The 12,675-nt window shown below is 41.6% G+C and overlaps 1 protein-coding gene across 2 annotated transcripts in view; it reads left to right on the plus strand.

The window, feature by feature from the left end:
• Positions 1-12,253, plus strand: part of RPRD1B (regulation of nuclear pre-mRNA domain containing 1B) — a 61,650-nt gene extending 49,397 nt beyond the window's left edge. Inside the window, exons 7-8 of one of the 2 annotated variants that reach the window (XR_013814153.1) lie at positions 990-1,103; positions 9,731-9,856. Coding sequence is in view for 1 of the 2 variants with exons in the window: in XM_079783648.1 (XP_079639774.1) it covers positions 9,731-9,880 (150 nt within the window). In the remaining variant the exon portion in view is untranslated. Of the gene's footprint in view, positions 1-989; positions 1,104-9,730 lie in introns of both variants that reach the window. The other variant, XM_079783648.1, reaches the window with a different exon arrangement.
• The last annotated feature ends 422 nt before the right edge of the window (positions 12,254-12,675 follow it).

The raw sequence follows: 12,675 nt of genomic DNA on the forward strand, positions 1-12,675 counted from the left end.
GGTTGCTTGTGGAAAAGAATTGAAGTATTGAAGAGAGAGCTGTATTCAAATGCAGTGCAGTAACCTACAGATTGCCTTGCCCCAGGCAGACCTCCTAGTACCTAAAATTGTAGTAAATATTGCTCAAAATCCTTTTGTGTGAAAAGAGTCCCTTTCCTTTCTACCCTTTGCTTCTCAGCTGCCCTCCAGGAATGCTTGACTACCAATATTTGGCACAAAAGGAGAAACAATTGAAAGATCTGCACCCTTCATGTTTGTCAGAACAGCATCAATAACGTGATTTTCCATTGAAGTGGTCCATAAGGAAATCCGCCTGTAGGGCTTTGTTCTTGCATAAAACATATTTTTTGACAGTTAACTTTTTAAAAAAAGAGAGAGAGAACTAATTATAACTAGTAAACAGTTTTTCTTACGCTTTTAGTATTTGGTCTTACATAATGAGAGACCCATTACATAAGTAATGTAAACATTTTTGAAGGCTCCCAAGAGACTTTTTCTAAGAAGTCTCTTTTAAAGCATAGTGGACATGTGTTTTAATTGTGTTTATCATTATAATTTGTAAGTGTTTATCTTTATAATTACATTTGTCAAATCCTAAAATTGATTTTATTTTTATTATTTTAGTTATGTATAAATACTAACTCTTTATTCTTCCCTTGCGTTTGCAAATCCCTGTCAGAGGGGGTTTTGTGGTGGCATTGGAAGCTTCCTGTAAGCCCTGTGTAAAGGGTCCTCTGGGGAGAAAGAAGTGCCCTAAAAACCCTTGGTTTGTGGTATGATTGCAAGCCTAAGAAGCCCATTTCCATTTGATTCCTCTAGTGGGTGGCTGGATTGCTGTGAGAACATTTCTCCCATTGTAAACATTTTGTCACTTTTCCTTCTGGGAAAACTTCATGTGTACCTTTATTACTGGTTTTTGTAATGGAGCTGAGAGACCCCAAGCACTGGAATTGGAGCCACAACTTCCTCTTTCCTTGTATCTTCCCCAGCAACTTACTCAGCAGCTCAAGTCTTGCTGTGACACCCAGAATGTATCATTTTGAAATGTCCCAGCTGCCACTAAGTCATATGGGAGCATGGAGCTGGCTGGGAGAAAGTTGCAGGTCAGTGATGGCTTTTTATTCCCACATAGATCTTTGAAGAGAAATTAGAAGTAGCATTTTTATTTTCAGTCCAAAGATTTATATGTTGTATTTTCCTTTAAAACAAACAAACAAACAAATGAAAGAGAAAGGAAGAAAGAAAAAAAATTTAAGTTGTGGTTTAAGTAGAAGCTGTGATTTCTAAGTGTAGGTCCTTGTGAGCTTCAGTCCTCCCCCCACCCCCCCGCAGGATGAGGGGGGCTGAGTGGGCATTTTAAATAATAGTAGGGTGAAGGCCAGCTTCCCTTTTCTGCTTGGCTCTCCCAACCTTCATGTGATGAAGCAGTTCTTTGACTTAAACTCAGTGTGGCAGGTCACCTTTAAAACAGGTCCTTCATAAACTGCTTCATGCATAATGACCCTTTATGACTCTAAATTGGGAGTAGCCGAGCAGTAGGTTATTTTTATATGCCTTATGTCCTATAGCACAACAGGGCAAGATAAAGGGAAACATGAGTCTTATACTGGAAATCTTTGTTTCATCAAGTCAAGCCCCTGCCTGTGGTGTTGTTTCTAACACAATTTTTCTTACGTAAATACTTCCTAGCAAGAAAAATATAGGCTTGACAATGTTTACATTTTGCTCAGCATTTCTTACATGAGTTGCTAGAGGAAATGCTTATAATTTTGTTTTGGAAATGAAATTCCTGCAGAAAGGTCATTGCAATGTCAGCCCTTGTCATTTTTAACCCTCTTATCCCAGAGCTGATCTGCAGCATGTCAGGTCTGGCTTACTGCTCTAACCAAAAAAGGCAAAGAATGTGTAAGCCTTGCTTCTTTCAGCCAATTGTCTTGGTGCTCCATAATGGGCTGTGTTCACACAGTGTCAGCTGGACCCACTGGAAACGGGGGGATGTTGGAGACACATTTTCCTGCAACTTTGGAAAGTCTGTGAACTGAGATTCCAAAGTTTTGCCAAGAGCATAAATCCTAGGCATTATCTTAAACTACACAATTGGGCCTTTATCCTCTTCATTTTAAACTTTTCTTGGCAGTCAGATAAACCCAGGCATTTTATCACAGATGCCCACTTTCCTCTCCACCTCCTCTTCAAGGATCCTGAAACAAGGGTAGCAACAGAAGTCTGATAGAACTCTTACCTATTTCACAGCTCCTCTCCGCCTCTCTGAGGTGAGGTAGAATTTGTTGCCGTAGGTGCATGTAGCCAGATGGAGGATTCAGCTCAACCCCTCACCTCTACCACCACCCCAGTATAAATTATGCATGAACAGGAAAGAAAAAGCAACAGGACTGCTTGAGTTTGCCTTGTCTTCTCTTGCTTAAGATTGGTAGTGTAGGAAAGACAAGTGTCTGAAGACAGGATACAAAAAAGAGATGTGAACTGTGGTTGAGATGAATCAGTGGGTGGGGAGAGAAGAGTGATGAGCAGGAATGCTGCAGTGGTGTCATCCTGCTGATAGAAATAGTGCAGGTCTTGACTTCTCGAATTCCTGTACCAGACAGGTAGCATGAGTGTTAGATTAAAGGCTTAGTGTTCTATCACACACAAACGTATGGTAATTTACACAAGGTGCATGTAACCACCTTACTACATCATTTCTCTACCTGAGTGGTGCTTGTGTGCTAAAGAAATTGTGGGATGCAGCACACTTAAGGGAGTCAGAAAAACTTGAATGGGTCTCTTCACTGAAGTTGGTTTTATTATCATGCGAAGAAGCCTGGATTTCTTATGAGAGCAGGAGTTGCTGAGGGCACAGTTTGGAAACTTGTAGCAGCAGAGCTTGGGATCACACTTTTGTCCAGAAGGTAGGCTGGTAGGTTGAGAAAAAAGATGCTCTGATTTTCCTGAGGTCTGTCTCCTTAACCTGTCCAGAACCAGAGAGAATAACTGGAAAGGCAGCTATTGAGAGAGTGCCCTGATCTGACCAAGGGGAAGAATTGGGAGGCAATTCACTTTTTTTTTTAAATGTTTTTATTGACTTCAGAGAGAAGAAGGGAGAGGAAGAGAGAGAAAAACATCCTTGATGAGAGAGAATCTCAATGGACTGCCTTCTGCACACCCCCTACTGGGGATAAAGCCTGCAACCCAGGCACGTGACCTGACCGGGAATTGAACCGTGACCTCTTGGTTCATGGGTTGACACTCAACCACTGAGCAACACCAGCCAGACTGGATTCACTCTTAATTTTTTTGTTGATCTATGGCAACATTTATAGATGACTTTATTTGGGAAAAGGCTAAATCTATTTTAAAAAATGGGAGAGGTGGGAGAGATCACAGTCAATTGCTACTGAATCTATTTAGGGACTAAAAATTTACTAAAGCTTCACTTTTGACCTAGTCAGAGCTGGTTGTGAATTCTAACCTGATCATCTCTCCTCAAGGCATTAAACTGGGTCATTCAACTGTCCCAGTTAAACAGGTAACATATTTTAATAGTTTTAAAGGCAATCTTTACCTGTATTTGGATATTCAAGTATATACCTACACACCCTTGCTGATGTATTTAAATCTTTTGGGCCAAGGGTAGTTTTTTTTAAGGCCATTTTTTTTTTTTTTAGAGCAGTGTTAGGTTCACAACAACATTAAGAGGAACATAGATTTCCATATACTCTCTACCCCCACACATATACTAGTATAGTCTCCCCCACTATCAGCATAGCCCACCAGAGTGGCACATTTGTCACCCTTAATGAATCTATATTGACACATTGTAATGACCCAAAGTCCATAGTTTACATTAGGGTTTACATTGGTGTACATTCTACTCATTTGGACATATCCATCATTACCGTGTATTCACTACCCTAACAATTCTCTGTGCTCTGTCTATTCTTCCCTACCCACTCTAAGCTCCTCTTGCCATAGTTTTGCCTTTTTCAGAATGTCATGTAGTTGGACTCTTAGCCTTTTCACGTTTGCTTCTTTCACTTAGTCTTATGTTTTTAAGGTCCTTCCATGTCTTTTCATGGCTTGATAGCTCATTTCTTTTTAGTGTTGAAAAGTATTCTGTTGTTTGGCTATACCAAAATTTGTTTATTCATTCACCTGCTGGAGGACATCTTGTTTGCTTTTAACAGTTATGAGTAATGCTGCTATAAATACTCATGTGCAGTTTCTTGTGTGGACATAAGTTTTCAGTTCCTTTGCATAAATACTAATGAGTGTAATTGCTGGATCCTATGGTAAGCGTATGTTTAGTTTTGTAAGAGACTGCCAGACTTCCAAAGTAGCTGTACTATTTTGCATTCTAACCAGCAACATACTGGAGTTCCCATTGCTCCAAGTCCTTATCAGCATTTGCTGTTATCAGTGTTCTGGATTTTGGCAATTCTAATAGGTATGTGGTGATATCTCATTATTGTTTTAATTTGCATTTTCCTAATGTCTTTTGCAAACATTTTCATTCTCTTGACAGTGTCTTTCACAGAGCAGGAATTTTTCATTTTAATGAAGTCCAGTTTATTAGTTCTTTCATAGGTCCTGCCTGAGGTGTTGTATCTAAAAGTCATCACCAAATTAAAGATCGTCTAGATTTTCTTCTGTGTTATCTTCTAGGAGTTTTATAGTTTTGTGTTTTTACATTTTTATCTGTGATTCATTTTTTAAAAAATATATTTTTATTGATTTCAGAGAGGAAGGGAGAGGGAGAGAGAAATAGAAACATCAATAATGAGAGAGAATCATTGCATTGTTCCAACACCATTTGTTGAAAATACTGCCTTTTCCCCACTGTATCATTTCTGTTTCTTTTGTCAAAGATCAGATGACTATACGGGCCTGTTTCTGGGCTCTGCATTCTGTTACATTGATCTGTTTGTTCTTTTGCCAGAACCACATTGTCTTGATTACTGTAGCTTTATAGTAAGTCTTGGAGTCAGGTAGTTCTGACTTTGTTTTTTTCAATACTGTTTTGGCTATTCTAAATCTTTTCCCCTTCCATATTAACTTTAGAATCAATTTGTCTGTCTCCACAAAAGAACTTGCTGTGATTTTGGTTGGGATTGCATTGGATCTATAGATAAACTTGGGAAGAACTCACATCACAACAGTATTGAGTCTTCCTGTTGTAGGCAGCAGGAATGGCACCAGGTGTTAGACTGGACCTGGGTTCAGCAACCTTGGTAGTTGGGTCTGGCTAGGAGAGAATTCAGAGTCAAGACCCAAAATATAAGAGACCATCTATATAATAGAGCAGTAGTCGGCAAACTCATTAGTCAACAGAGCCAAATATCAACAGTACAACCATTGAAATTTCTTTTGAAAGCCAAATTTTTTAAACTTAAACTTCGTCTAATGCCACTTCTTCAAAATAGACTCGCCCAGGCTGAAAACCGACTTCTGCACATGGGCCACGAAGTTTCATTCGCACTGTACATGTGCGCCTGCACATGGTATTTTGTGGAAGAGCCACACTCAAGGGGCCAAAGAGCCACATGTGGCTTGCGAGCCGCAGTTTGCCGATCACTGTAATAGAGGAATATGCAAATTAGCCGGGATGCCATAATGACACGACTAAACAGCAGGGACCTGAGGCTGCACGGCGCCTGGCCGGGGCAAGGGACCTCAAGCTCCGGCAGGGTTTGACGGGAGACCTCAGGCTGTGCACCCCCTCCTCTCACCCGGCACCTGGCTTGGGGACCTGAGGCTGCACACACACACACACACACACACACACACACACACACACCCGCACCACCCGGAGGGGCTTGATGGGGGTGGGGCCGGCCAGGTCTGGGTCTCCTGCATTTTTGAAGTGTGTGCAGGTGGTGGGCAGGGACTTGACTCTAGGTCCCGCGGTGTGTCCCAGACTCTATGACAGGAGGGAGATTTTCATATACATTTTACTAATTTTATTTCATCTCTGCCACTTCTGTTATAGAGAAAGGGCAAAGAGTAATATTAAAATATTTCCTCTAATTAATTCCCTTCTAATGTGCACAAATTTTGTGCACTGGGCCACTAGTTTATTTATAAAATCACAGAGGTAGAAAAAGTAATTCCTAGAAGACATGGGCTTAGGAAACAAGTTACACAGATAAAGGAAGGGCCCTTGGAGCTTGGAGTGAGGGAAGTAATGCTAATGTGCCTGGGTAAGGGAAAGGGAAAGGTGTGGGCGTGCTCCCGGAAGGGAGAGCCACTGGGTCCTCTTCCTAATGGTTTTAAGGGTGAAGATTTTAGGGGAGGTCCCAGGGGAATATCTCATTATAATATTCAGCAGCTTTCCAGGTGTGTTCTTTCAGGGGCTAGGTCTCCCCTAATTGCTTGGTCAGTGCCAGGGCAGAAGGTCATTAGTCAATGCAGCTGGTCTTGAGGTCAGCCATGGTGTCGCTTGTTTGTTTTTACTGCTTTTCTGGGCCTGGAGCCGAACTACAACTGAGGCTTAGATGTATCTCTAGGGAGAAAAGGTCAGGGGTCTCAAACCACATGACCAGCGATATGCTAGAGGAGGAAAGGTCACCCTGGGGAGCAAGGTTCCACCATACAGTTGTCCCTACCTAGGCAGCTGGGGCTTTCCACATAAATGACCTTCTGTACCTGACCCTTCATCGTTGCTCTGCCCATGTCTGTCTGCCTACCACATTTCTAGCTATGAACATGGAATTTCTCTTCAGTTATTTAGTTCTTTGTTCATTAGAGTTTTGTAGTTTTCTCAGACAATCTTGTGCATATTTATTAGATTTATATCTAAGTTTTTAATTGTTTTGGGTGCTAATAAATACTGTGTTTTAATTTCAAATTTCACTTGTTTATTGCTGGTATATAGTAAAGTGATTGACTTTTGTATATCAACCTTGTTTCTTGCAGCTCTGTATTTTCTAATCCCATTCTTTTCTAGTAATGCCCTATCCCTAGGGAAAGAATAACTGGTAGCATGAGGAGGTATGGGCAGGATCCATCAGCTTTCAGAGTGGCCTAACGAGAGGACTTTAATGTGGAACATGTTTCTTTTTATTAAAATGAAGGGGTTTTTTTTATGATATCTAGGATATAATAACACCTAATTATGATAACACCCCACCACAAATAGAAGCAAATGGTATTTTTGTTTGTTTTAAAGATTGCCTGGGAGAGAGATACTTGAACCTAAGGTGGTATCTGATCAGATCAACTGTCTTTCCTTTTAGCCTCAGATGGATTTGCTAAGTCAGTCTGAGGATCACCCAAGAGTGAGGAGTCTTGGATTCTAGTCCCAGCTTAGCTCACTAGAGACTCAGTGACATTCAACTGTTCTTGAGGAATTCCTTCAAATGAAGTGCTCTATAGCTGCCAGGAGTGCATGGCTTCAAATCGAAGCGGCTTTTATTTGTCAGCTTTGGTCAGAGGATTTGAGCAGGGAGTAAGTATTTTATCCTTTTTCTACCTAGAATTCAGGAGAAATTAATTAAATGAATCCATGCCCAGTAATAGAGTGGATCTTCTATTGATTTCCTTTGAAGTATGTAAAACCAATGAAGAAAAATGTTTGTAGAGGGAAGGACAGGGAGGGAACTTGACATTTTAGATCCTCACATTTGAAATTAGTCTTTAGTTTTAGGAATTAAAGTTGATTAATACTGTATACTTGCTCATAATATTATGTTTTATATACTATTATTTCTTTGGGCAATTTTGTTGGACACCTACTGTTCAGAGTCCTGCTGGGCATGGTGGATGCTGGGAGAAAGCAGATGGATCTGGTTCTAGCCCTCTGAAGCTTACAAGTTTGATGAGGGGCTCATTATTAAGTACTTACGTGTTGTGGTTATAGTTATATTAATTCCACACACACAAAAAATAAATGTGGTGCCGAGAGCGCTTACTTTCTTTCCCAGTCTCTCCATTTGATGACCTGTGTGAGCGACCGTTATTTCAGGGGAAGGCTGACTGCCTGTGGGAATGTGGGGGCAGACCCTGCCTGCCTGCATCCCTGATTCCCCTCTTCCACTCCTTGCTTGGACTTCATTTTTACAACTTGAACTGAGTGTTCTTCTTTTAACTTATTTCCTGTCTTATCACTCTTCCCAAGCGTGCTTATGCCTTCAAACCCTCTGCCTCTCCAAGTGTGCATGAGGTGTTGGCATGAAGGGATCTAGAACTTGAAGAAAGATCAAGTCCATTTCTTTCATTTTCAGATAAGGAAGGTGAGGATGAAGGAAGAGAGGAAACTTGTCCCCAGTCATATAACAAGTTAGAGTCAGAGCCAAAACTAAACCCAGGTCTTTGAGTCTTAGCCCAGTGCTTTCTCTTATGTTCCTGCAGGAGAGGCATTAGTCAGCAAGGACCCAGTCTCAGAAACATCCTTGTCCTTGCAGAAACACTAAGGAGGCTGGTACAGCTAGAGGAAAAAAGTCAAGTCCCAAGGGGGCTGTAAACCACAGACCTCACATGACCTGGTGGGTTATTCCATATAGATTTACCAAGAGAACCTTTAACTGGGAGCTGAGGAGGGAAAGTGGTATACTCAGTTCCCGTCATCATTTACTAGTAGAGCAGCGGTTGCCAACTTTTCAGACCTCACGGTCCACCAGTGGTCCGCGGAGCACACCAGTTGGTGACTGCTGCTCCAAAGGTTTTCTTAAACCAGCGCTCACCAACCTTTCAGACCTCATGGACCACCAGTGGTCCGAGGACCACCGGTTGGCGACTGCTGGTTTAGAGGAACATGGAAGTCTAGCATGAATGGAGAGTGCCTAAGAGCAGGCTGGTAAGGGGCCCAGATGCATGCTCTGTGCACAGGAGGGTTCCAGAGCAGGCGGAGGTGCAGACCAGTCTCCTGGACGAGGAGGAAAGATTTCCCTAGAGAGGTGGAACTGAAGCGGGTAGGCAGAGGAGTGGAGGCAGGGCTTTGCTAGGACCAGGAGAACAAAGATCCGTGTCTAGATTGTGTTCCCCTCTGGGCTTGAGGAGAATCCTGAAGAAATGGCCCTACAGGCAGTAGCGTGTGCCTAGGGGTGGGGAAGTTGTAAGAAATACAGCTGGCAGGAGCTCATTTTAGAAGACCTTGAACTCTGAGCAGTGGTGGAAACAGTGTGGTGCTGTGCTTCACTTTCTCAGAGGGGTGACTTGATGAAAGCTAGGCTTTTGGAGGATAAGTCTGGCCTGTTTAGGGTAGACTAGAAACCTCATCAGGGACTTGTTCAGTTACTCGGAAATGGAATAAGCATAGGTAGTGGCATTGGGTATTTTGAGTTCGTGTAGTCATTGTCGGCAAAAATGATAGATCTGGTTTAATCTCCAAGTTTAACACAGAAAGTATGTTTTATAGTGACTTTTCTAGCCATGTCTAGGTATAGCCTTCAAAATAATTGTAAACCCTAAGCATCTGTATTTTATAAGGCATTTTGAAATAGCTAAAAATCAAAAGACACTGTAAATACAAAATGTCACTTCTTTTTACATCCAAATCTCAAGTGCTAAGTGAAATACCATTTCATGCTGTTGCCAGTATTGAATTCTGCTTTCCTTTTTTATATAAAGTTTTACAGAGTTTGAAAACCTAGCATTGTCCTTTAGCTGAATAGGGGAGGAGCGATCTGGTGGGGAGAATGTAGGAAAAGAGGGTGGAGAATGTCTGTATCGGGTCCTTAAACTTGGCCACCAGCACGCAAAGACTTACTGTATTGTCTTCTCTTTGTTTCCTTAGGAATATAAACAGAAGCTTGCTCGGGTAACCCAGGTCCGCAAGGAACTGAAGTCCCATATTCAGAGCTTGCCAGACCTCTCATTGCTGCCCAACGTCACAGGGGGCTTGGCCCCCCTGCCCTCTGCTGGTGACCTCTTTTCTACTGACTAGGGCAGGTGCCATGCCCCAGATTCCCATCTCTACCAGCAGAAAGAAGAGGGCAAGTCATGGTTGGAAATAACCTTGTAGCCCCTGGTTCTATCCCTCCTTCCGCCTGACCCCCAGAATCCAGAAAGAACCACACACTCTGGTTCTCCTCTCCAGCCTCTCCTGTTGAGCACAATTCAGAACAGTGGTGAGTGGAATCCAGTTTAGATTGATATTTGGAAAGAATACAAACTCTCCCACTTTGTGTTTTTATGCCCCTGTTGGTTTTCCATTCTTAGCTCTCACTTTATACTCGAGAAGTTATGAAAATCATGTGTACTTCTGGAAGCTTTCAGAAGAATCTTGTCCTTGATGATAGCATTGTGTCGTGAAAGCAGCTTCCGTCTGAGCTGGGCTCGTTCAAGTTCAGTACAGGCTTCCACTGAGGGATTCAACCTGGAGTCATTGGCTTTCCTGACTCCATCAACCCCGAAGGGAGACACAACTGTCAAGCAGCTTTGCCATAAGGAGTTTGCTAAATCTCTGATTCTCCCCTACTATTACTTCTGGTGATGTATAGTTGAGGGTTGGGTGCATTTGTTTTGTAAGCAGACTAGAGAATCTAGCAAGAAGATTAGGAGCTGATCTGGGACATAAAATCATAGTTCAGAGACAGAGTAACAGGAATTACAAGGATGAGTTTAAAATAAGTACTTTGCTTCAGGTTCCTACAAACGGGCTGCCCTTTTCAAGGGTCTACCCAGCATCATAGAACACCTTCCTAAAAACAGCCTTCTGACCCCAGTTAGCTGTGAAGGTGCTTGTTAGCAATGGCAGTGGTGGGCCGAAAAGCTAAAGGCATGCTGAGAGCCTGGGTTCTGTGTGGGTGCTGCTTTGACCCTTTCTTTTGGGGAGTAGGGCACACACTAACAATTCACTGTGTGGGCATATGTCCTCAGGATGGTGACTGCACTTGCTTATCTCCCTTGCAAATGTGACACCGTGCATGTTCATCTGTCCGTCAGTCACATCATTGCACGTATCCCTGTGCCCAGGATACTTTGTATCAGATGTTACTGAATAGCTTATTTCGGGCAGGGGAAGGGGGAAAGTTAGGGATATTAATTTTGGGTTTTAATTCTATTATCATGCCAGCTGACATTACTTGCTTTTAGTAAAGGTTAGACCTGCTAACTATAAACATTCTGTTTTGGCAGGCTTATTTTAGACATTGGAAAGGGCAGAAAACCATTTGCCCCAATAGTGTAATAGGAATTATAGCCCAGAGGTTGAAATCCCAAAGCTATAAAATGGGATCAGATTCTCCATTATTCTGAGGATTACCAAAAAGCCAATTACATGTAATTTTACATGTTAAAACATAACCTATGTTTTTAAAAGTATAGCAGGTTTCCCTTAAAGGAGCCCTCCTGCCTGCCAAAAGTGAAAACAGTGAAAAGTCACAGCAGGTATTCAACTTAACTCTGTGTAGAACCTAGTAGCATTTAAGCTATTTTTTCAGATTTGAATATGGACTGTGTTGTTTCTTTTGACACTGCCTGTTGTCCTGTCATGATTAAATTAATGAGTCTATATATAAAAATTTTCTCCCAGAGGCCATAGGGCAGTGGGTGACTTTACTAAAATTGCAAGATGAATTTGAGTCTTTGCTCTTTCTGCACATATGCCTCTCCCCATGTGGTGTGCTGCTTTAGTTCTACCTAAGAGCATGTTTCTGAACAGATCCTTGGACATTCTGTATGTTTTCATCAAGGATGCAAAATTTTACTAGCCACAAATCAACCCAAAAAAAGGGTATGGTAGATATTTGCTCTGATCAGCTAGATGAAATGTTAATAACAGAATGAATCTTGCCCACTCTGATGTTTTATCTGATTGCATCTAACCAGCCATTGGTGCATAATTATTGCAGCAAGAGCAAGAAATGAAACTAGCAATTATGTAAAAGAATATGTTGGCCTCTTAACACCTGTTACTACTAGTGGACTTCCTGTGAGGAAGTTAGTTTTGGTATTTTTTGTTGTTTTAATGAAATGCTTTTGTTTTTTGAAATCTAATTCTCCCATATCCTCCCCAAGTGTGCTTTACTTCATTTGTTTAATTTAAGGATCTGGCAGGGTGGGGTGGGTGGTTTTTATTTTGTGTTTTTTCTTCTTTACTTAGGGCATCCATAGACCTTAAAGGACCTTTCCTTTAGGTCATATTCCTCAGAAAGTCTTCGTTCTTCCCCCCTTTTTTCTTAAAGAATATTTTTAAAGCTTAAATTTGTATATTAATTTAGGACTTTATTTAGAAGTATAGGCTGTCTTTCTTGGCAGCAGTATATTCTGAAATGTCTCATAGATATATATTTTTGAATAAAGATGGTGTTGTTGAATGACATTGTGTGCTGTTTCCTTTCCCTACCCTTTTGCAGAACACAAGTGCTTTCTTTGTAAGCAGTGGGTAATTAGTAATCACCAATACAGATTGTGCTGTCTGCACAGAATCTTGTCCCTGAGGAGTTTTTGTGGGTCTTAGTGGCACATAAATACCCAGCACTTACATAGTATTTTCCAGGGGCTTAATTAGCTTTAATTAGCCAACCACACAGTACCCAGGAGAGGTACCTCCACAGTTTTATCCTCATTGCATAGAAGTGGGAACTGATGAAGAGAAGTTAAGTGACTTTCTCCGCAGTACCACAGTCTCTGACAGATTAAACTTGCAAGTTCTTTGATTTCAGCGCTTTTGTTTGCACCACTAGGCCTCCTGAGAGATATTTGATTTTGGCAGTACAGTGAAAGCCATTCTGAACA

The sequence above is a fragment of the Cnephaeus nilssonii genome (assembly GCF_951640355.1).
Source record: "Cnephaeus nilssonii genome assembly, chromosome: 11".
In the NCBI taxonomy this organism is placed as follows: Eukaryota; Metazoa; Chordata; class Mammalia; order Chiroptera; family Vespertilionidae; genus Cnephaeus; species Cnephaeus nilssonii.